At 43.7% G+C, this 25243-nt stretch overlaps 1 protein-coding gene across 1 annotated transcript in view; it reads left to right on the top strand.

Annotated features, from left to right (window-relative positions):
- LOC126258437 (long-chain fatty acid transport protein 4-like) overlaps positions 1 to 25243 on the top strand; it is a 318264-nt gene that overhangs the window by 219963 nt on the left and 73058 nt on the right. Inside the window, exon 3 of the mRNA XM_049955644.1 lies at positions 12527 to 12764. Within this exon, the coding sequence (XP_049811601.1) occupies positions 12527 to 12764 (238 nt within the window). The remainder of the gene's footprint in view (positions 1 to 12526; positions 12765 to 25243) is intronic.

The raw sequence follows: 25243 nt of genomic DNA, 5'->3' as shown, positions 1-25243 counted from the left end.
TAATAGCGACAAATCCCTGGAAACAATAACTAACAACCTAAAGTGAAAAATAACTGTAAAGAAAGCAGAAGACATGCTGAGATTCTTAGGAAGAACCTAAAAGAAAAGTAATTCAACCTCGCAAGAGGCGGCTTACAAAACACTTGCCCGACCAATTCTTGAGTGTTGCACATCAGTCTGGGACCCTCATCAGGTTGAATTAATAGAAGACACAGAAAACATCCGACAAAGATCGGCGCGGTTTTTTATGAGATCATACGGGCCGGCGAGAAAGCGTTACATACTCAACAGACCAGTGGCAGACACTAAAAGACAACCTTTACTTATCTCAGGAAGGTTTGCTATTGAAATGCTTGAGAGTACGTTCCAGGAAGAGTAGAAGACCATGTTGCTTTCTTCCATACACGTCTCAGAAGTTACCAGAACGAGACAATCAGACGATTTAGAGCCCGTACAGAGATTTACCGCTAACAATTCTCCCATGCGATATTTACGAATGGAAGAGGGAAGGAAGGAACATAAGTACGCTCCTCAACACACGGTAAAATGGCTTGTGCCTTGCAGATTATAGATGCAGATATACACTGATCAGCCAGAGCTAATGACCACCGACCTACTATCGATATAGACCGTCCAGGCGATAGTAGCGACCCCTGGCGAGATGTGACTACTAGTCAGACGTACGCATCAGTGAGCGCGCTGTCCATGCGTAGAATTCGGAAAGCGCACGATCTGAGTTTGACCGAGGACAGATTCTGATGGCCCGGAGGCTCAGCACGAGCATTTCGGAAACGGCACGACTTCTCAGGTGTCTGAGGAGTGCTGTGGTGAGTGTCTCCAACACGTGGCGAAACCACGGTGAAACCACGTGGCTCTAATGGTTCAAATGGCTCTGAGCACTATGGGACTTAACATCTGTGGTCATCAGTCCCCTAGAACTTAGAACTACTTAAACCTAACTAACCTAAGGACATCACACACATCCATGCCCGAGGCAGGATTCGAACCTGCGACCGTAGCAGTCGCGCGGTTCCGGACTGAGCGCCAGAACCACTAGACCACCGCGGCCGGCTGAAATCACGTCCAGACATCGTTTAGTTGCACGGCCACCGTTCGTTACAGATGTCGGACGTCGCAGGCTAGGCACACTGGTCAAACAGGACAGGCGACGAACTGTGGAGGAACTGATATCAGACTTAAATGTAGGGCAGAGTACAAGTGGTTTCAACATATGGTGCACCGGACACTCCTAACGGTGGGCCTCCGCAGCCGACGACTCATGTATGTGCCAATGATAACACCACGATATCGACAACTACGACTGAAATGTCCACGTGACCATCGGCAATGGACGCTGGCGCAATGGCAGAGCATTGCATGGTCTGATCAAACCCAATACCTTCTTCATCAGCCGGCCGTTGTGGCCGAGCGGTTCTAGGCGCTTCAGTCCGGAACCGCACTGCTGCTTCGGTCGCAGGTTCGAATCCTGCCTCGGGCATGGATGTGTGTGATGTCCTTAGGTTAGTTAGGTTTAAGTAGTTCTAAGTCTAGGGGACTGATGACCTCAGACGTTAAGTCCCATAGTGCTCAGAGCCATTTGAACCTTCTTCATCATGCCGACCGGGGGACACGAATCCATCGTCTTCCGGGGGAACAGCTCCTTGACAACTATACTGTGGGACAGAGACAAGCTGGCGGCGAGGCCATTATGCTTTGACGTGGGCATCCTTGGGTCCAGTGAAGCTCGTGCACGGCACCATGACGGCCAAGGAGCATCGCACACTGGTTGCGGACCACGTACACCCGTTCATGACGATCATGTTCCCCGACGGAAATGGCAGTTTTCAACAAATAATGCGCCGTGTCACAAGGCCAGGAATGTGATGAAATGGTTTTAGGATGTGCTGCCCCCCCCCCCCCCCCCCCCAACTCGCCAGATCTGATCCCGATCGTACATATCTGGGATGTGATTGAACTTCGCGTTAGAGGTCACCGCCTCCCTCCCAGGAATTTGCGGGAATTTGGTGACTTATATGTGCAGATGTGATGCCAGTTCCCTTCAGCGACCTACCAAGGTCTCACTGCTTCCATTCACGACGCTTCGCCACTATTATCCGTGCCAAATGTGGACTTACCGGCTATTCAGTAGCTGGTCATGATGTTTTGGCTGATCTGTTGAAAATGCATGCTCCTCCAACACAAAAACTGTCTCAGACATATGTTAGACGTTCTGGATACTAGGTTTGCAAAATCAGATTACTCTGAACGTAATGTCGAAGGTACCCGTATTTACTAAATATGCATGCCTGTAAGAATTTCATGTTATGTGTTAGCAAGAAGGTGCAGTCGATTTGACTCCAGTGTTTTGGGTGTCACGGATCGGCCTACAGAGGTTTATTGTTCGCTTACCTTCTGACTGGTGCCCTTGCTTCTTGCTCTTATTACATTTCCGGTTTCCTTACGATTTAGTTGAGTGGGGACGGATATATCCATGTTGCTTGCCAGTTGACTCGTCTCAGACTGATGCTAAGCAACAGCGCGGATTGCTGCAGAGACAACTGTATTGTTGAGAATTGCATCACGTTGCAATATGTTTAAGAAGATACCTGGTAAGAAATCACCGTACGATTAACGAAACTATCAAGCATTAATAAGGTAGGACGACCAGGGCAATGCAACAGACGATAAGAAAGCTCCGGAATATAAAAACAAGTGGGATGAAAAATTAAAATGGAAGGAAAAAGTTTAAAATTTGGTGAAATCTATGAGTCAAGAGAATTCTTTCGCTGACTTCAAATAACGAAAAATTGTTTTGGAAATCATTTGACTTAAAGATATGCAAATTGTTTACCTCCTCTGCCCAGATCAAGGTTCAGTCTGCATTAAAATACGAATGTCAGTTAATTGGATGTATTGAACGAAAGGGGTTAGATGTGAGTAAATGCTTCGGACAAGTTTATGACGGGCATCCGTCATGAGTAGCGTCTACAATGGTATGCAAAACAGTATCAAGTAACATTTTAAATTTAGACCTTAAAGGCTCCGTATTTCGAAACAGTCGAGAAACTCTACAAAATTTTTAGTCACAGAAGTGATAGGAGTTAAAAATTTGCTCCGTGAGAACTTCCAGGTAAAAACACCAAATCCAATGCATTGTGTTGGAAGATAGGAAAATATATAAGTATATAACGTTAGTGTATATATCTCTCTCTCTCTCTCTCTCTCTCTCTCTCTATATATATATATATATATATATATATATATATATATATATATATATATATATATATATATTAACGTTCTTAGACGCTGACAGATATACGAGGGGCATTCAATAAGTATTGCAACATTTTTTTTTTTCTGAAATCTGGTTGATTTTATTCAGGATTCCAGTGCATCGTATTATTCTCCCCTCTTTTGTCTACAAAACCCTATTTTTCAACGTAACCTCCGTTCAATGCCACGACCTTACGCCACCTTACTGGGAAGGCCTGTATGCCCGCATGGTACCACTATACTGGTCAATGTCGGGGCTATCGTCTTGCTGCATCAATAACCTCCCCATAATCCACGTACTGCTTCCCGTGGAGTGTGTCCTTCATTGTGCCAAAAAGGTGGAAGTCGGAATGTACGAGATCCGGGCTGTAGGGTGCATGAGGAAGAACAGTCCAATGAAGTTTTGAGGGCTCCTCTCGAGTGCGGCTCAGACTTCTGTTAGCCCTGCGTTGTAGTAGAGAACAAGCAGTTCGTTTGCATTTCGTGGCGACGTACACGCTGAAATCGTTTTTCAGTTTCCTGAGGGTAGTACAAAACGCTCAAGGTTGACCGTTGCACCATGAGGGAGGACATGAAATAGAATGACTCACGTTGCACCATGAGGGAGTACATGAAATAGAACAACCCCTTCAGAGTCTCAGAAGGCCATCGCCATGACTTTATCAGCTGAGGGTGCGGCATTGAACTTCTTTTTTTTTTTCCAGAGGAGCGGTGGTGTGGCACCACTAATTAGATTGTCGTTTGTTTCCGATTACAAGTGATGCACCCACGTTTCATCGTCTGTGACGATGTTCGACAAAAAATTGTTGCAGTCAGCCTCGTAACGCGCAAGCACAGGTGGACCTTTGGTATTTATAGTTTTCCGTTAGGTAATAATAATAATAATAATAATGAGCGCCGGGAATCAAACCCGGGACCCCGTGTGCGGGAAGCGAGAACGCTACCGCAAGACCACGAGCCGCGGACTTCCGTAAGGTGGTGATCAACAGAAATATCCAGTTGTACAGAAGCCTCGCCCAACGAGTCACCATGCTTTTGTTCAGTACCAGGTCTCCGTAGACATTCTCTGAGTGCCTATGAATATCTGCGATCCTCTGGTTCTCCGCCAAAAGAAACTCAATAACAGCTCTCTGCTTTGAACGCACCTCCGTTGCAGCCGCCATTTTGAAGTCTCATATAGCGTCGCAACCAATCCGAAATTCATGAAACTGTAGGGGCTGAAGCAATAATATTGCACGATGCCCTAAAACAAATCCTGTATTTTTTCATCCGAAATTGGTCAAGGAAAATGTGTTGCATGACTTATAGGGCGCCCCTCGTAATTTGCAATACTAAGAAATGTAGCGAACGAAGTGTAGCAATAGGTCTTAAAAACACAATCTTGCCCTTTTCGGATTCAGTATAAATAGCTGGAAAGAATTAATACAGCAACTAAGGCTTAAACAAAGATGGAAGATTTGGGTTTAACGACCCGTCGACGTCGAGGTCATTAGGGACAGATGACGTAAGGAGATCGGCCGTTTGTTTTTCAAAGAAACCATCCCTGAGTGTGCCTTTGGTGATCTGAGAGGAAATCACGGAAAATCTCAATGTGGGTGGGAGGATGAGGATTTGAACCGTCATCTTCCCGAATGCCTTTGCCTTACCACTGCGACGTGTCACTCGGTTGATCTCACAAGGGAACCTCCCCATCGCACCCCCCTCAGATTTAGTTATAAGTTGGCACAGTGGATAGGCCTTGAAAAACTGAACACAGATCAATCGAGAAAACAGGAAGAAGTTGTGTGGAACTACGAAAAAATAAGCAAAATATGCAAACTGAGTAGTCCATGTGCAAGATATGCAACATCAAGGACAATATCAGCTCAGCAGTGTCGTGGTCCCGTGGTTAGCGTGAGGAGCTACGGATCGAGAGGTCCTTGGTTCAAGGCTTCTCTCGAATGAAAAATTTAATTTTTTATTTTCAGTTTATGTCACAAACTCTTATGTTTTCATCCCTTTTTTGGGAGTGGTTATCACATCCACAAGAAAACCTGAATAGGGCAAGGTAGAAGAATCTTTTTACCCATTCGCCAAGTGTACAAGTTAGGTGGGTCGACAACATATTCCTGCCATGTGACGCACATGCCGTCACCAGTGTCGTATAGAATATATCAGACGTGTTTTCCTGTGGAGGAATCGGTTGACCTATGAGTTTGCGATCAAATGTTTTCAGTTCCCATTGGAGAGGCACGTCCTTTCGTCTACTAATCGCACGGTTTTGTGGTGCGGTCGCAAAACACAGACACTAAACTTATTGCAGTGAACAGAGACGTCAATGAACAAACTGACAGATCATAACTTTGCGAAAATAAAGAAAAAAATTTTTTCACTCGAGGGAAGACTTGAACCAAGGACCTTTCGTTCCACAGCTGCTCACGCTAACCACGGGACCACGGCGCTCCTGAGCTCAATTTCTCCTTTATGTTACCTATGTTGCGCATGGACTACTCAGGTAGTATATTTTGCTTATTTTTCCATAGTTCCACACGACTTCTTCCTGTTTTCTCAATTGATCTGTGTTCAGTTTTTGAAGCCCTATCCACTGTGCCAACTTATAACTAAATCTGAGGGGGGTGCGATGGGGAGGTTCCCTTGTCAGAAACAGCATGTCTCACAGGACCATGTGACAGACTGCATGACGAAACTTGCAGCACGCGAAAGACGGGACATTGAGTGTAAAATGACCAACAAACGAATTAAAGCTGTAGAGAACCACATCGACAAGCTTCTCGAAGACAAGAGGAAGACAGATCCCTTAACTGGGCTTAAAGTAACACTTTGTCATCCAATGATTGACATCATTTACTCTCAACTAAATATGTCGTTTTAAGGTATGAAGTATGTTAAAGACGCGTACTTATTATTATTTTCGATTATTCCCATTTAAGAGAGCGTTTGAACTTGAATTCCTTTATGATGATTGTTTATGTTTTTTCTGAGCACAAATTTTCTTCATGTGTTCACTGTGTTGTTTCTTTCGCTCCGCTGTCCATTTGCATCCTGGTCTCTTCTGTGTTGCGGTGTCAAATTTATGTTATTTAATGATGTTCCTGAATTCAGTTCTATTTTCTGCATCGTTTACTGTTATGTGTGCTTGTCTGAGATCCTCTTCAACTTCTTTTATCCATTTTGTTTTTCCCCTGCCTGAGTTGATGACTTTAAGAATTCGCTTTGAAATTCTGTTTTCATTCATCCTGTGGATATGTCCGTAGAACTGCATTCTTCTTTTCCTTATTGTATCCGTAATCTTGTCTGTGTATTTATATAATTCTGATGTTGGTCTCTTCTTCCAGATTCCTTGCTCTTGTATCGGGCCAAAAATTTTCCTGAGAATTTTCCTTTCTTGTTTCTCTATTTTTTTGATTTTAGTTTGCCCACGTATTTGTGTTGTTTCAGATGCATACAGTGCCTCCGGAAGTACGACAGTGTTGTAGTGCCTCAATTTTGCGTTAATGGATATGGAATTTTTGTTATAATAGTTCCACGTGAGTTTATATGCTTTCTGTAGTTTTTTTATTCTTTCCTCATTGGCCTTTAGGTTGATCCCTGATGGCTGGATGATTTCTCCCAGGTACTTAAAATGTGGTACTTGTACGATTTTCCCATGGGTTGTCACAATAGGCAATTTGTCTTGTGGCACTCTTTCTATGTACTGGGTTTTCTCATATGAGATTTGCAGGCCAGTTCTTTGTGCAATTTCGTGTAACTTCTCTATGTCGTTAGTGGCTTCTTTTCTATTATTTGTGAGGATTGCAAGGTCATCTGCAAAAGCTAAACACTTCACATTGAATCTATTATCTTTTCTAATGCCAGTTTGGATTCCTTTGACTTCTTTTTCCCATGTCCTGATGATTTTTTCAAGAATGATATTAAAGAGTAATGGTGAAAGTCCGTCACCCTGTCGCACTCCAGTTTGGATTACAAATAGTTCCGAGATATCCCCCATAAATTTAACCTTGGAGACTGTGTCAGTTAATGTTTCCTGAATGATTGCTCTTGTCTTTCTGTCAATGCTGAATTCCTCCAGCGTCTTGCAGAGCACTACTCTGTCTATTGAGTCGTAGGCCTTTTTAAAATCTACAAAAGTAACCACTGTGTTTCGGGTGTTTCTCATCTGGAGAATCATTTTCAGAGTCCAGATCTGCTCTATGCATGATCGTCCCTTGCGAAAACCAGCCTGGTGTTCTCCTATTTGTGGGTCAGCTTGTTCTTCTAATCTATTCATGAGAACTTTTGATAGGATTTTATATGTGACCGGTACGAGTGAGATACCCCTGTAATTATTTGGTTCAGTTTTGTCCCCTTTTTTGTGGAGTGGATGGATGAGTGCGCATTTCCATTCAGATGGGATCTGTTCTGTTCCCCAAATGTTTAATATGATTTTGTGAATTTTTCCTGTTAATCTTTCATCATTTAGTTTCCATAGTTCTGCAATAATTCCATCTTCTCCTGGGGCTCCATTGTTTTTCAGTGTCTTGATAATTTCTACTATTTCGTTGATGGTTGGCGGTTGAGCGTCAGGATTTGGTGTAGACGTCTCGTAGTGAATGTCCTCTGTAGGTCTTTCGCAGTTGAGAAGTTTGTTGAAATAGTCTGCGAGGATTTGGCAGTTATTCTTCGTGTTAGTTTCTAGTGAACCATCCGGTTTCTTGAAGCAAAGATTGAGTGGCTGGTATCCTGCAATATGTTCTTTAAACGTCTTATAAAAATTCCTGGTGTTGTTCTTCTTAAAGTCTTGTTCTATCTCATCTAGTCGCCGTTTGTCATAATTTCTTTTTTCCCTCCGAATAGTTTTCGATGTATGTTTTCGGATTACTAGAAATTGTTGCCATTTTTCTGATGTTTTGTGACTATTGAAGTTTTTCCAGGCATTGGTCCTTTCTTCTATTGCTTGGTCACATATTATATTCCACCACCTGTGTTTTCTCCTTCTCGGGGGTTGACCCAATTTCATTGTGGATTTGAGGACGTCCACAAGTTCTGTCCAGTTTGTGGTGTTTGTCTGACTAATTTCCTGTAAGATGTTTTCCTTGTTGAGTTTTATGTATTCGGGGTCTGGTCTCAGCACTTTGTTTAGTTTTGGCTTTTTTCTATTGGGTTGTAATCTGGTCTTTATCTGTAGAAGATGGTGGTCTGAGTCAAAAAATCTTCTTCTCGTTTTCACATTCAGAATTTCTGCTTTGTTACTCTTGGAGATGGCCACATGGTCTATCTGGAATTCACCCAACATTGTGTTGGGCGACTTCCAAGTATACAGTTTCTTGTTGGGTTTTTTGAATTGTGTTGACATAATTACGAGGCCGAAATTTTCGCAAAAGCTTATCAATATTTCCCCATTCTTGTTAGTTCTCTTGTGAGCTGTATGGATTCCGGTGATTTTCCTGTATTTTTTCTCTTTACCTAATTGTGCGTTAAAGTCGCCTAACAAGATTATTACATGGTGTTTGGCAATTTTGTTTGTCGTCTCTTCAAGGTCATTCCAGAAGTCATCCACTTTCTGGCGGTGCTTCTTGTTATAGTTATTTGTGGGTGCGTGTGCGTTGGTCAAGGTATATGCTTTGTTGACCGATTTGACGGAGAGCGTTGATATACGTTCTGAGGCAGACTGGAAGTCAATGACAGAGTCACTGATAGATTTGTGGACTGCAAATGCTGTGCCAAACAGTTTGAGTCCTTTCTCATTAGTTTTAACTGCTGGTTTTCCTTTGTAGATCCTGTAGTTGTCTGTATCAAAAAGGTTTTCGTCCGTAAATCGTGTTTCCTGGATTGCAAGGATTTTGATCTGGAATTTTTGCAGCACGTCTGTAAGTTGTCTGATCTTGCCCAGTTTGAAAAGAGTATTAGTATTAAGTGTACCGATGAAGTGTCTTTGTTTTGTGTGTAATAATTTGGACGTCATCTGGTTCTCAACCTTAGGCGTAACATGATGCTCCTGGTCCCCCGGAATCCGATGATCAGGTAAAGCCAGCCTTGCGACTGGTGCCCGGGGTAGTGGATTCATTCCTTGTGTTATCATCATGTTTGGTTTTCAAGTTGAAAACTAACTTGGTGGTGATCCTTCCGAGGAAAGATCACGAGGAATACGACTTGATTGTTGAGATCAAGAAGGTTGCTGCAGCCGCACCATCTAGGCGAACAGACGCTGACCCCTAACCGCTGGATACCAGGCAGACGTTAGTGGATTTCGGTTGATAGTTTTGGTCCACCCCGGGTATTTTATTTGCCCGGTACCCTCCATATCTGGAGAGCATTCCCCTATCCGCCACCTGGGGAGGCGCCCGATAGGAGACTATCAACTCCACACGGGGACGCGTACTTACTAATATAAGTTTTTTTTTTTACATCTACTGCCCGTGATGCAGATCATAAAAATGGAAAACTTAAGTTTTCAATGAACTTTTCTCACGACGTTTGTTTCCGGCACAGCTAATGTTGACTTTAGATAAAGCCGTCCTGATATGTGTAACTCAACCTACGGCTGTTACAAAAGCTGGGCGTTTTATTTATGCCAATCTGAAAGTTTAAGAAATACTTACGTTCTACAATGAAACGAGATCAGATATTTGGTTTAGAAATACTATCGATAGAAGAAAGACGGCGCGAAAGAGGACAGGTTTGTTTGACTGGCTTTGAGAGTCTATCCGGCCGTTGTGACCGAGCGGTTCTAGGCGCTTCAGTCCGGAACCGCGCGGCTGCTACGGTCGCAGGTTCGAATCCTGCCTAGGGCATGGATGTGTGTGATGTCCTTCGGTTAGTTAGGTTTAAGTAGTTCTGAGTTCTAGGGGACTGATGACCTCAGATGTTAAGTCCCATAGTGCTCACAACCATTTCAACTTTTTTTTTTTTTTTAGGGCGTAAGAGATATTTTGAAAAACCTTAACTGGCAGAAGTCGATGCAATGCGCCCTAAATCTCCCTGGAACGTGGTTGGAAGACTCAAACACTCTTCTTTCAGCGTAGAAACCACGAATGTTCTTCAGTCCCTTCCGTGTGCAAATAAAATTATGGAAATAACGACTAGCACAGAGAAGCGGAAGCCTTCATTCTTTCCATGCTCCAACCGCGAAGAGAAGAGGAACAGACTTCAATTTACGGTTCAATACAAGATATGATCTGACACGCAGTTCACAGTGATTCGCGGAGTATAGATGAAGATGTAGATTCGTAAGTTATGCGGAAAATGATAGAGAACGAAATATTGATTTTCTCTAAAGTAATGTACCGTTTTATACATACAAGAATGAGGAATACCTCATTTAAGTAAGACCAGAATTTTGGTCACCAAGCAAATACATTTCATTAGTAGTTTACAGTTTTACATGGATAGTCACACTTGCATACTATTTTGCAGTTATCTATTCCTTCTTGTTTCGTCTTGCAGTAACAGTAATAGATACTATTTCACTTATTCTGACATTACTCAATTTTTTAATTAATTAATTAGTTTTTCATGTTTTTATTACCAGTTAAATCAAGTTTCTATAAGGAAGAGTTTGGTTTCGTATTCAATTAAAATGTATGTCAGGTAGTGTGCAACATTTGCTATGTGCAACGATACAGGGACGAATAGCTGCTTCATATGTGGATAAATAAGGGAAAAATTGTTAAAATTGTATTTTGCTTCGCAAAAATATTTCAAATAAGATGACGGTTTTTAAGGTTCCGTAACTCATCGGTAAAAACGGAACCCTTAATAGGATCACTTTTTGTCCGTCCGTCTGTTAAGACCCCTATTTCTCAGGAACGGGTAAGGGTATCAAGTCGAGATTTAAGGTCTACGGTCCCTTGGCGGTGTAAAATGTTTAAGCTTCTAAGCAGTGCAATCAAAAGATACGGCCAGCCATTCACGTAACATATTTTGCCACTCGCAAAGTCAGTCATCAAAACCTGTAGATGAACTCTCTGCATACATAATTAAGTTTGTGCAGAATCTTCAGAGCGCGAGTCTTCCTAACACTTGTCCGTTTTTCTTACTTATTTCGCTTTTTGACAAAAGTGGGAAAAGAGCGGCTGGGGTAATGGTGTAAGACAGTGTCTTATTGTTGAGTTGGGAATGGGGCTGAGTGAGTTGTGAGTAAGGCAAGTAGGAAGGGGAAGTTATCCCAGTTTGTGTATTTGCCCCAGGACTACCAGGTTCAGATTCAGAGTTTTGACTGGTATAAGCGTCCAGAAACGAGTAAACATCTACTGATGATGACGACCGGTCCGGTAGGCCCTCAACCGGCATCACACCAGCAAAGGTTTGTGCCAAGACTGCTTAAAGATTATCAGAAGCAACATCGCGTAGAAGTCTACAGGAAGCTTAAACAACAGCTTCAACACGATTGAAACTTTCTTTCAGCGGCTGTCACTAGTGAAGAAAATCAGAAATCTTAGCAATCGATGAGTCAGTATTCACCTCCGGCAAAAAAGGCCGTGTTGATCTGTACTTGTACATATTCACGGGATTGTTTATTATGAGTTCGTCCCCTCGTTGACCTATGGCAAATGAAGGGTTCTGCCGGCCGCTGTGGCCGAGCGGTTCTAGGCGCTTCAGTCCGGAACCGCGCTGCATCTACGGTCGCAGGTTCGAATCCTGATTCGGACATTGATGTGTGTGATGTCCTTAGGTTAGTTAGGTTTAAGTAGTTCTAAGTCTAGGGGACTGATGACCCCAGATGTTAAGTCCCATAGTGTTTAGGGCCATTTTAATTTTAAGGGCTCTTTTGTGATGTTATAAGAGGTTTGAGGGACGATATGAGGAGAAAACATCCACGATAATGTCCTAAGAGCGACTGGGTGCTGCAACATGATAATGTACGACCATATTTGGCCAGCGTTATTCGTGTATTGTATTCTGGAGTAAAAACCGTAACCAGACTTAGCATCGTGTTTCTTGTTCCCTTTCTCGAAGGCGAAGTTCCAATTGAAGGGCCGAAGACTTGATACAATGAAGGAATCAAAGAGCTTACTAAACACCGTAACAAGTAAGACTTTCAGGATGCATTTTAACTGCGGAGGACGTGTTGGGAACGTTGCATTCTCTCCGAAAGAGACTACCTTATAGCCGATGATGCAGAATAAGATCGAAAACTTTTAGATCCCATTTTGTACTAACTTGTCAGTAGTTCGAATAAGCTCGTACTGGAAGTAAACCGAATTCTAAAGCATACTTACAGTATAAAATTCATTTGCTACAAGTCAGTGAAATATGTTTTTGAATTTTTCAGCTGCATAAGTATAGTCTGAGGGTGGCGAATGCGCTAGAGGCGGAGGGTTACCACAAAGGGGACGTGGTGGCGCTGATGCTGGGTAACTGCGTGGAGTACGTGGGACTGTGGCTGGGCATGGCGCGGATCGGGCTCGTCACCGCCCTCATCAATCACAATCTGAGGAAGCAGTCCCTGCTGCACACGCTCAAGGTCTGCGCGGCCAGAGCCGTTATCTTTGGAGATGAATTCGCTTCTGGTGAGTGACAAGTATTTTCAAACATTTTCCACTTTTTTCTTATTCTGTGTATTCCTATCATAGTGTGTGTGTGCCACGTAAATGTAGGGATACGAGGGTTGGAACTTACAGCTCATACAAAATAGATAAGTGTTTCAAAGTTTTATTGGCCTTCAAAGCAGTCACCAGCATTGTGTATAACCCGTTGCCAGCGATGTGGAAGTCGTAGGATACTCTTAGCAGTGCCAGTTGTGTTGACAGTTCGAGCGGCGCCGTCTATTGCCCGACGAATTTGTAGCAGTTCTGAAGCGAATGCCGTGAAATGTTTCCTTCAGTTTAGCAATTGAGTTGAACTTACGAGGGCTTAAGTCAGGGGAGTGCAGTAGGTGGTGTAGCACTTAGCAGCCCCATCAGTCAAAGAAATCAGTAACAGCTTGCCCTGTACACGCTTGAGCATTGTCCTGCAAAATGGCGGTCAGGTCCTGCAGAAAGTGTCATCACTTCTGTGTCTAAGCTGGTCGTACGCTGTGTTCCAAAAATGAACAGCTTAGAGACAGAAGTGATAACACTTTCTGCAGGACCTGACCATCATTTTGCAGGCCAATGGTCAAGCACGTACAGTGCAAGCTGTTACTGATTTGTTTGACTGATGGGGCTGCTAACTGCTATACCACCTACTGCACTCCCCTGACTCAAGGCCTCGTGAGTTCAACTCCATTTTTAAACTGAAGGAAACACTTCACGGCATTCGCTTCAGAACTGCTACAAATTCGTCGGGCAATAGACCGCGGTGCTCGAACTGTCAACACAACTGGCACTGCTAAGAGTATCCTACGACGTCCACATCGCTGGCAACGGGTTATACACAATGCTGGTGACCACTTTGAAGGTCAGTAAAACTTTGAAACACATATCTATTTTGTAAGAGCTGTAAATAAATAGTTGTCACTATTAAAGTTCGAACCCTCGTAAAAACGCACAGGGAAGAGAGACGAATGTCACACTATCAAACCCTCCTAACAAGGCAGATTTTAACAACGGATCATGGGTAGGCGTCCCATAACACTAGCAAACAGCGAGGATTCTAATGACGCCGTCAAGTGCCGTATAGGTAAGAAACGTAAATCACTATCGAGAAGGAGGGACGCCGAAAGAGCGATTGAATTTCTAGCAAAAAGTGAGCAGTAAGAACCGGAACAGATCCGCGTCAGATCTATGAAAGCACAGGAAACGTTATGTAACTGTAGACTGGAAGAGCCAATGACGCTTACTACAGCGTTAAGACTTCTAGTAAGGTATTAGCATCCAGAAAGGGAGTATATTACTTTTCCTACACCTGATTTAGTAGACAGAATCTGTTTCAGAGTGGAAAATCTGCCAACAGAAGTGGAAAAACTGGAGAAGATACTGAAGCAGGCTTCTGCCAGAAGAAATGAATCGTTCTCCTTAGATACCCTATGTGATCAAAAGTATCCGGACACCCCCAAAGACATATGTTTTTCGCATTAGGTGCGTAGTGCTGCCACCTACTGCCAGGTACTCCATATCAGCGACCTCAATAGTCATTAGACATCGTGAGAGAGCAGACTGGGGCACTCCGCGGAACTCGGACGGACTTCGAACGTGGTCATGTGGTTGGGTGTCACTTGTGTCATACGTCCGCACGCGAGATTTCCACACTCATAAACATCCCTAGGTCACTGTTTGCGATGTGACAGTGAAGTGGAAACGTGAAATGACACGTCAGCACAATAGAGTACAGGCCAACCTCGTTTGTTGACTGACCGAGACAGCCGCTGTTGACTGACCGAGACTGCCGACAGTTGAAGAGGGTCGTAATATATAATAGGCAGACATCTATTCAGACCATCACATAGGAATTACAAACTGCATCAGGATCCACTGCAAGTACAATGACAGTTAGGCGGGAGGTGAGAAAACTTGGATTTCATGGTTGAGTGGCTGCTCATAAGCCACACATCACGCCATTAAATGCCAAACAACGCCTCGCTTGGTGTAAGGAGCGTAAACATTGGACGATGGAACAGTGGATAAACGTTGTGTGGTGACGAATCACGGTTCACAATATGGCGATCCGATGGCACGGTGTGGGTATGGCGAATGCCCAGTGAACTCCATCTGCCAGCGTGTGTAGTGCCAGCAGGAAAATTCGGACGCGGTGGTGTTATGGTGTGGTCGTGTTTTTCATGGAGGGGGCTTGCACTCCTTGTTGTTTTGCGTGGCACTATCACAGCACAGGCCTACCTTGATGTTTTAAGCACCTTCTAGCTTCCCACTGTTGAAGAGTAATTCGGAGATGGCGATTGCATCTTTCAACACGATCGAGCACTTGTTCATAGTGCACGGCCTGTTGCGGAGTTGTTACACGACAATAACATCCCTGTAATGGACTAGCTTGCACAGAGTCCTGACCTGAATCCTATAGAACATCTTTGGAATGTTTTGGAACGCTGACTTCGTGCCAGGCCTTAACGACCGACATCGATACCTCTCCTGTGTACAGCATTCCGTGAAGAGTGGGCTGCCATTCCCCAAGAAACCTTCCAACACCTGATTGACCGTATGCCTGCGGGAGTGGAAGCTGTCATCACCGCTAAGAGTGGGCCAACACCATACTGAAATCCAGCATTACCGATGGAGGGCGTCATGAACTTTAAGTAATTTTGAGCCAGGTATCCGGATACTTTTGATCACATAGTGTATGTTGTAGAAGCACTTTGTGATGACGCATGGTCATATAGCATTAGATTGCAGGCCAGTAGGGCAAGACTGTCAAATATATATGCGTATTCCCTAATGGAGATAAAGTAGGACACCTTAATGCCGTGAGAATTGTCAGCGTATTGCAAGAGGTTAGAAGAGTCGTAGAAGAGTTGCAGTAAGTTGTATTGTGCCTCCAAGAACAGTATACAAAGGCAGGAAATATCCCCAGTATGCCAGTAACTGCCCAGTAGTCGCACAATAGCAACGTCCTTTGGTAGCAATAATAGTACTTAACAGGCCAAAACAGTGACAAAAATATCACAATACTGCTCAGAACACGTAATCTGTGTGGAAATGTTACCGGGAGGGAGAGCTGCACCCTGATTTCCTTGTATTTTCAGTTTAGTGATCTGATCGACGAGTATTTGCTAAGATTAAAGGATATTAGTTACCCAGGACGAACTGAGCCTGTCGTGTACTCCTTTGATGCAAATGCGAAGTCAGTATTGTGGCATAGCCGCCTGACTGATGACCATGGAAGAGAACTAGAAGAAGCCGTTATGGAACTCAGCCTACAGGTGTTGAATGCACCTCACAATCCGCCAACCTACGGAGTCGGGGCAACGTCAAATACGGCAAAGGCGCGCCGTGTAAAAGGTTGCAGGTTTGCGAGTGGATTGACATCGAGTGACCACAATATCACACACGATACCATCTCTGGAAGAAAATCCAAGACGCCACAGAAAATGTGCGCATAAGGCCCAAATATAAGATCAAGGACACTAACTGGAAAGAACTAAGAAGAGTGTTTTACTGCCCAGAAAGTCCATCGCTGGGTGATAATGTAGATGCTAAAGCGCAAGAACTGACAGTGGCTGTACATAAAGTAATGGAGCCATGGACACCTGCCAGCAGAGGTTATTCTAAAGGAGTACCTTGCATCTGGACAGAGACGCTGCACAAATTAAGACGTGGAGCAAGAAAAGCCAAGAAGCTATAACAGAGCAGCAGGGTCCAAGAAGAAAAAGTCCGAAGGTTGCACGTATGTTAAATAACGTTTTAAGGAAGAGTTGTAGAAAACAAAAATGGAACTATGTAAGCGTGGAGGCTAATTTTGAAGGCGATCCGTGGGGTGTACTATATATAATAGCCTGCGAGAAAATGCGTTCACCAACAGTCTTATCCACGCTCAGAATGAATGCTGGGACGGTAACAGAGAGTTAGGAACAGTCAGCTGCCCTGGTAATGGAAACACTACTTTCTGCCGATAGAGAAGAAAGCGAGACTTCTTAGGTATGGGAAATGTTATGGGAAGAATACAGAAGCAATAAATTTGTGTACGCATTCCCACAAGAAGAAATTAGGCAAATAACCTTAGGACTGAAAAACAAAAAAAATTTCCAGGATCCCTGCCGAAGTAATAAAAGCCTTATGTTACGAACTAGTTACTTGTGCTCTCTGTACAATGAGTGTCTCTTGCAAGGAAGGGTCCCTACGCCGTGGAAGAACGCTGAAGTGATAATAATTAGTAAAGGGCAAGATAAGGATCCATTGATATTCAGATCCTACAGACCAGTTTGTCTTTTGAACGTTCTCGTCAAGACATCTGAAAAACTTTTATACAAAAGATTACAAGATCACAGACTGCTACACGGGATGAGCACTCACCAGTACGGGTTTAGAACAGACAAGTCAGCTGCAGACGCAGTTAATAAGGCAATCTCGCTAGCGACAGACACTCATTCTATGTACACTCTTGCGATGGTGGTTAATATTGCTGGCGCCTTCGATAACCTATGGTTACCGTCTTTCTGTGGTCGCCTTAGGGATAATTGCCTGAGAGATTATTGCCACGTGCAACATGCTTCAACGTCCAGGAAAGAAAACAACGAAGACAATAACAAAAGGTCGTCCGCAGGGATATGAGTCTGGTCCGGAGTTTTGGGATTTAGCACTGGAGCCCATACTACAGAAATTACACGACAGCGGTAACATAAGCGGACTGACGGCATTTGCGGATGGCGGGCTGTTCGTTGAAAGTGGTGACTCCAGGAGAGTTATAGAAGACAAATGTAATGCGGCCCTCCACGAACTTGAGGGCTGGTGTCTACGTATTAAGGTGTCACTAGCACTTCATAAAACAATGTATCTCCTGCTGAAAGAGAAACTAATAAGAAACCCAAAAATAAAATTAAATGATGTAACGATTAGGAGAAGTGTAGTAAAGAGGTATGTGTCTAGGGGTATTTCTCGACGAACGTCGTAACTTCGCACATCATATAGAGGATGCAGGCAAAAAAGGTACATACCTGATTAATAAAATTATAACCATTGCAAATAGGCAGTTTCGGCTTCCCTTGAAGACAATCAGAGTATACCACCAATCTGTATTAGCATCAATCGTAGGATATGGTTGTAAGTAGGCTGTTTAGGTTTTTATGTTGGTAACGCCACGTAGCGCTCTGTATGAAAATCACTGACTGTGCTGTGTGCAGTCTGTGACTGGTTGGCATTGTTGAAATATTCGCTATTGTAGTGTTGGGCGGTTGGATGTTCTATCAAAATCTTTCATTTGCTAACTATGCCTATCAGTAGTTAGTGCCTTCAGTAGTTAGAATCTTTTATTTAGCTGGCTGGCAGTATTGGCGCTCGCTGTATTGCAGTAGTTCGAGTAACGAAAATTTTTGTGAGGTAAGTGATTCATGAAAGTTATAGGTTATTGTTAGCTAGTGCCATTCTTTTGTATGGACTATTGAAAGGCAGATTGCGTTGCGCTAAAAATATTGTGTCAGTTTAGTGATGATCAGAATAAGTAAAGAGAGAAATCTCTGAGTACGTTCAGTTTTGCTCAGCTGTTTGAAAATCAAATAACGTAAGGGGTTTACTAGCACAGTAATTCATTAATTTTTCTAAGGGGATGTTTCATGGTGCGAGTGTTTGAGCTCATAGATTGCAGTTAGTGAAGCCTGCATCAATAGTAAGAAGAACCAACGGGCGCCCACTGCACTACACCGAATGATGCTTTGTTAGTAATTCTAGAAATATGTTCACTGGACTAGTAAATTAGGAAAAAGGGAGCCATTTACTGGTTAAAGAAAGGCAATCAAATGGAAGTACGAAGAGTGCTTGGAAATGAGAGACCAATTCGAAAAAGGCAATAAAAGATGAAATATTACAACTGTGGCAAAATGAATTGGACAACTCGTGCACAGGCAGGGGAACATACGAATTTCTCCCTAACATCAGGGAGACATTAAAAATGAGATTCCGTAACCCATCGAGTGGGCTGATACATTACCTGACTGGCCATGGCCCTTATGCCTCGTATCTATACAAAATCAGAAGACAGATGAATGATACCTGCGCCTGCGGCAGTGTGGACACACCAGAATACACATCGTGGGACTGCACGCTCTATGAAGATGCGGCGAGTAATGAATGTCAGGTATTAAGGACACTGGATCGCACTGTGAACGATACTGCAGCTGCAGTATCCAGAAAGGCCAAGGATGACTTCACGAGGCATTCAACCAGAAGTCATCATGCTGCCACTCAGGCTCTCTGCAGATGGGTAGAAGATAACTGAGGTCGGCGACCCCCGAGTGAAATACTGTCCCAATAATCTGCATTGCGTTGGTGCAGGTGTTCATGGAAGAATGGACTTTAAGAAGTAACAGTGATGGGTGGAGACTCTGCTGACGTGCTGGCCGACGCCCAAGGAATCCGATAGACTGTGGCTGTTGATCGGGGTAGTATGAGGGCGGATCCAGTAGCGGGGACAACCATCTACAACTTAAATGTACAAACAGAGAATAAATTCTGTACTTTTGGTAGTAGGTTAGTAGCTGGGTAATTAGTTAAAGGTTTAACGTAGTTTTGCAGTAGTAGAAGTAGTTTTTTTATATATATGTATATTCGTATTTTTAATTATCAGAAATAAATAATTAATACATGATTAATTACCATTCGAGGAAATGTGTTTTGCATGACCTATTTTAGCTTTTCAGATAACAGGCTGTTATTATGAAGAATAAATAAATATTCCTATCACTTCACATCTTTTCTTCTACATCAGTTAATTCTTCTTTTTGCTGCTTCATTGCATAATTTCATTTTTAACACTGAAAAACACGAAGTGTCACTGTCTTTTACAACGTGAATTTGCTGTCTAAGAAAAATTAACCATGTATGTTCTTTTAGTCCGCAGCTCGTGGTCTCTCGGTAGCGTTCTCACTTCCTGAGTACGGGATCCTGGGTTCGATTCCCGGCGGGGTCAGGGATTTTCACCTGCCCCCAGATGACTGGATGTTGTTGTGTCATCATCATTCATCCGCATTACGGTCGGAGGAAGGCAACAGCAAACCACCTCCATTAAGGACCTTGCCTAGTACGGCGGCGCAGGTCTCCCGCATCATTCCTCTACGCTCTGTCAAGAAGCATGGACTTCATTTCCATGTTCTTTTAGTCGCATTTACAGAGGGTGAAGAAAACTGTGGAAACACGGCGAGAAATGCAGGCGTGAAGATAAGCAAAGTCTGCAAGCTACACTGTTGTACTTGACGGCGAACAGCACTTGTGCATTGTCCTCAATGCGTTGTAAGTGTCAGTCGTGGTCAGAATAGCGTTCTGTGTACTTCTATGAATACGCTGTGTCGAAAGTCTGTGCACTCGAGTGGGGCAGATTGTTGGTGCTCATATGGTGAATACTTCTAACGTAGCGAAGCTGTGTGGTGTTTCAGGAAGTATCGTACAGAAGGTTTACACAGCTTGCAGGAAAAGCGGAAAAACGTCATCCGGTAAGTCACAAAGCGGACGAAAATATGTGTTGAGTGATCGTGTGGAATTTCGCTGCGCCGATAATCTGGGCTGGCTTCTTGGGACGCAATTGCTTGACATCGCCAACACATCCCTAGTTGACCACATTTCCAGACTCATGGCCACAGGATTTCGGCGCCAGGCCACCATTAAGTCTGCCAAGCTGATCAAAGCCGTCTACAGTAAGCAGCCCCAATGGTTTTAGATTTCCCGGCACTGCCAAGACGACAGCTATGCCTAAAGATGTGAAGCGTAACACCTTGCACTATATAAAGACTACTGAGGGTCCCTTTTATCTTGTAGACCATAATAGTTGGCCCCGGATCCTTTAGCAATTGCAAAGGCAGAAGTCGACAGCATAATTCGAGAGGGCATAGTGTGATAGTCCAGTAGTCCTTGGTCTTCACCACTGCATGTAGTGCCAAAGAAACATGGTCCATGGCGCTCTTGCGGTGATTATAGAGCATTTAACGCCCCTACAGTGCCAGATCGTTATCCAGTGCTGTTACTCCGCTATTACAACTAAGCGTTTAGTGGTGCTCGCTGGACAGCGTTGTGGATTGTGCCAAGGCATACATACAGATATCAGTGGCCAAAGAACACATCCCGAAAATGTCGTCTTTACACTATTTGGCTTCTTCGAGAGCAATTTCATGACGTTCGGCCTCAGGAATGATGCGCAAACATGTCAGAGATTTATCGACTTCGTGTCGCAAGGTCTGCCATTCTGCCTCGCTTACCTCCATGACACCTTGGTATTCTCTGCCTCACCAGAACAACATTGCCAGCATCTTATTGAAATCTTCAAGCAGTTGGATGAGCATGGCATAGTGTTGAACACAGCAAAGTGCATATTCAGTGAGCCAGAAGTCGATTTTCTTGGCCACCTCACTATCCCGTCAGGCTCCACACCGCTACCTGAAAAAGGTGAAGCCATTCTGAAGATCCCCGGCCTTCCACAATTAAGGAGCTGCAACGATTTCAAGGGATGCTAATTTTTGTTTCGTCGACATCTACCACGCGCAGGACCCATTAATGGCTGGGCTCGCAGGTCCAAAATGCAAAGGGACACAGCAATAACTTGGACAGATTGCATGACCGCTGCATTCAAACAAGCAAATCAAGCGATAGCGCACACTGAGCCAAGCGCGCCGTTAGCGTTGGTTGTAGATGCGAGCCAGATGGTGGTGGGCACTATGTCGCAGCAATGCAACAATAACGCGCGGCAGCCTCTAGCAATTTTCTTGCAGGAACTGTCAACAACTCGACAGATGTGGAGTGCTTATGACCGCGAACTGTTAGCGATGTATGAGGCAATAAAATGCTTTCGACCTCAACTGGAAGCCCAGTAGTTTAAAATCTTCACCGACCACAGACTGCTCACGTGTGCATTTCGGCAGATCATCATAAAGTGTTCACCCCCGTAGCTTAACCAGCTTATATTTATCGCACTTCCAACCCATATCCAGGATCGAGGATGTGATAGCAGACTGTCTCAAGCGTGTCAGTAGTATCTCTAGTATTGACTACGCAGAGCTCGCAGCAGCACAACGTACCGACCAGGAACTGTAAGAGCTATTGCAGGAAACAACTTCTTCGTTAGACTTACAATTAGTCAACATTACTGGCACAGGCATCAAGTTATATTTCAGTGCATCAACAACAAAATCATGGCCGTTTTTACCAGCAAGATTTTAGATGAACACCTTCAGATCGTCGTACAACCTGTGTCACCCAGTGTGTGAGTTATGTAATGCTTCATCAGAGATTGCATCGTGTGGTCAGGCATGAAGAAAGACTGCCTTGACTGGATATTTGTTGCGTACAAGGTCAACTGGCACATACATGTACCAATCAGCAACTTCCCTGACACTACCACACGGTAGAGTGATGTGCACGTGGATATCGTGGAACCACTACCACCCTCAAGTGGTCAATGGTACCTGCTGACAATGATTCAACCATTGGCCAGAAGCTGCCCCTGTGCACAATGTGTCTGCAGAAGCTTTGAAGCATGCCTTCGTGCTAAACTGGGTATCATGTTTTGGCTGTCCTCTGACCACTACAACTGCTACAACTGCCTGGCGAATTTGTAGTTGTGTTTCCGCAGCCTGATACAGAACCACCTACCTTCATCGATCACCTTAGACATGACATCAAGAACATGTGATATCCCGAGCCATCCAGATGTAGAACTATTGGCATGTTTGTCCACAGTGACCTCGATATGGGCACACACGTGATGTTGCATACTGATGGCGTCAAATGGCCCTACAACCAGCGTACACCAGGCTGCATCATGTCTTCAAAATGGGTGATCACACCCTGGTCAAGAGCAAACACACTTCCGTTACAATAGATTGGATCAAGTTGTTATAACATTTTCATTGAGTCGCCACCTTCTGATGCTCGATGGATACAGCATTGCACAGCAGCTGGCCCAGCCAAAGCAACTCCTGCGCTATCACCTAGTCCAGCAATACCATCTCCTGTGCCAATACCGGCCATGATGCTAGCTTTAGGAGAACAATGAACCACCGGATCTGGTTGACCCATCCACTTCCCGGCATGCTTCCTGGGTGGCTCTCCACTTCTGTCAAGGGGGCTGTAGTAGTGACAGCAGTGGCCACCAGTGCAGTTCTGTGCAGTGCAGTGTGCGGGTATTTGATACATGTGTCGTTATGCAAGTGTTTGATTTTGCACTGTCAATTCAGTTCCTGCACCAGCCACCAGAAGTGCTGTGTTTTGCCATGACTGCTGCACTTGTTTATTCTTTGTGTTTTGCAATGTACTTATGTTTTATCTGTGTCTTTACTGTTAGAGGACTGTCATTTACATTTTCTCATTGAAAAGCTTGGTTACAGATAAACAGTCAACTGTATTCTCTCTCTCTGGCTCATTATAATTTCACTTCATTTAGCAACATACGGTAATAGCTTGTTAAGTGGGAGACTAAAGTTCCTTTCAATCTCCATAACCTACATCAACTGTGCATTATTTATTCTAATCTAAACAGGCAGGATAACCAGTCAGACTGGCCAGACTCAGCCCTACAGCAAAACAGGAAAACCAAAAATGAATGCAGGAGAGCCTTCAAGAGGTTCAGAAAGTATGAGGTGGGCACTGGCAGATTGAAAGTGTACTGCAACTTGTTATTCGTGCCTGGATGGGTCACTTCATAAGAACATTGCCTATTAAAGAGAAGAGGGCTCGAGGTTTGGGTCTTGATCTCTCGCATACTTTCAATGTGTTATTGTTCTTGTCTGTAAAATTAACTGAAAACTTTAGGACAGACCTAGCATTCTTGTAAGTGTTTGCGGAAAACTGTTAAGGAATCAGCTATGTGGTAGATGCCACCAGAAGTAATGTGGCCTGATTAACACACATTTGCATGCTCCACAATAATGAATTTTAGCTATTGCCATCATTCAAACAAATAATTCACTCATCAACAACAAATAACAGCATAAGGAGTTGCAATTTTCAAATCTATATGTTCTTTGTAAATCACATTGTAATCAACTTTTCATAACTTAAGTGTACTTCTTGATGGGTAAAATTCCGTGTGCAATAAAATCCTATACTGTGTGTCAACACATGGAGCAGATGGCAGACACTCTTTGTTAAGGATCCCAGCATCAAATGGATTAGTTAAAATATTAATGTGGTACATAAATATTTGCTTGCAGCAGCAGGCTAATCTTTTGAGTTCTACGTGCACATTTGTAGTTTGCAAATCAACACAAAGGTGCTTGGCATATAAGAATACTTTTATTCTTTATGTTTGTTTCATAGCATTTCACATTCAAATGGACTGTACGAAGAACAACTGTTTATTTTCACTTTTCTAGATGTTAGTTATGTAATGTTAACCTATCCCACTCGCCTTCCCTCCCTCCCTCCCCCCCCCCAGCTAAAACTGCATGATCTGTATACAGTGTGTATCACATTTATAGTGATATGGTGGGGACCGCCATGGTTGAATGTGTTAAAAAGGTAAACGGGAGGGGGGTAAAGATATATCGACCTGGCTCTGCATTTCAAGATGTGATGTGGCTACTTAAAGGTTAAAGGAGGATTGAGGTCATTAGACACAGAGTGTGAGCTCAGATTTAACAAGAATAGAGAAGGAAATTGTTTGTAACCTTATTTGGTGAGCCATCCCATAATTACTTGAAGTGATTCAGGGAAATTTAAATCAGAATAGGCAATTGGTGAATTTTATGCTTTTCATTCCAAATAAAAGTAGTGTCTGTGGTGTCACCGCCAGACACCACACTTGCTAGGTGGTAGCTTTAAATCGGCCGCGGTCCATTAGTACATGTCGGACCCGCGTGTCGCCACTGTTAGTGATCGCAGACCGAGCGCCACCACACGGCAGGTCTCGAGAGACGGACTAGCACTCGCCCCAGGATGACGTAGCTAGCGATGCACACTGACGAAGCCTCGCTCATTTGCAGAGCAGATAGTTAGAATAGCCTTCAGCTAAGTCAATGGCTACGACCTAGCAAGGCGCCATTAGCCTTACATAGCTTGTATCTAAAGAGTCTCACTTGTATCGTCAAGAGCGATGTACCACAAGGATGGATTAAAGTTAAGTATTCCAGGAGCTACGTACTTTTCTTTAGAGCATTCATTACGTATCCTGTTTCAGACCTATCTCTAGTCTGCGTGAGTGTAACGCATGCCTTTCGCTACTTCCGAGTGGCGTGGCTGTCTTGTTACGCCACAACAGTGTCTTTAACCACTGTGCCATATAACTTGCACAAGACTCCATATTTCTCATTATTTAGGTTCAGTTCTGCACCTAAAAGCTGAAGATGATGAAGTACGAAGAACATTGGAAGAGACCTGTATCCAGTGATTGATGATAAGTGACTGCAGCTGATGATCTATTTCATTTGCCAATCTTTGAAGGAAGTGAAAATCTTGTCAGTGCTAGACTGAATATTGATGCCCTC

The sequence above is a fragment of the Schistocerca nitens genome, chromosome 1 (assembly GCF_023898315.1).
Source record: "Schistocerca nitens isolate TAMUIC-IGC-003100 chromosome 1, iqSchNite1.1, whole genome shotgun sequence".
Lineage (NCBI taxonomy): Eukaryota > Metazoa > Arthropoda > Insecta > Orthoptera > Acrididae > Schistocerca > Schistocerca nitens.
The sequence above is the reverse complement of the archived record's forward strand: the minus strand, read 5'-3'. Positions and strand labels throughout refer to the sequence as shown.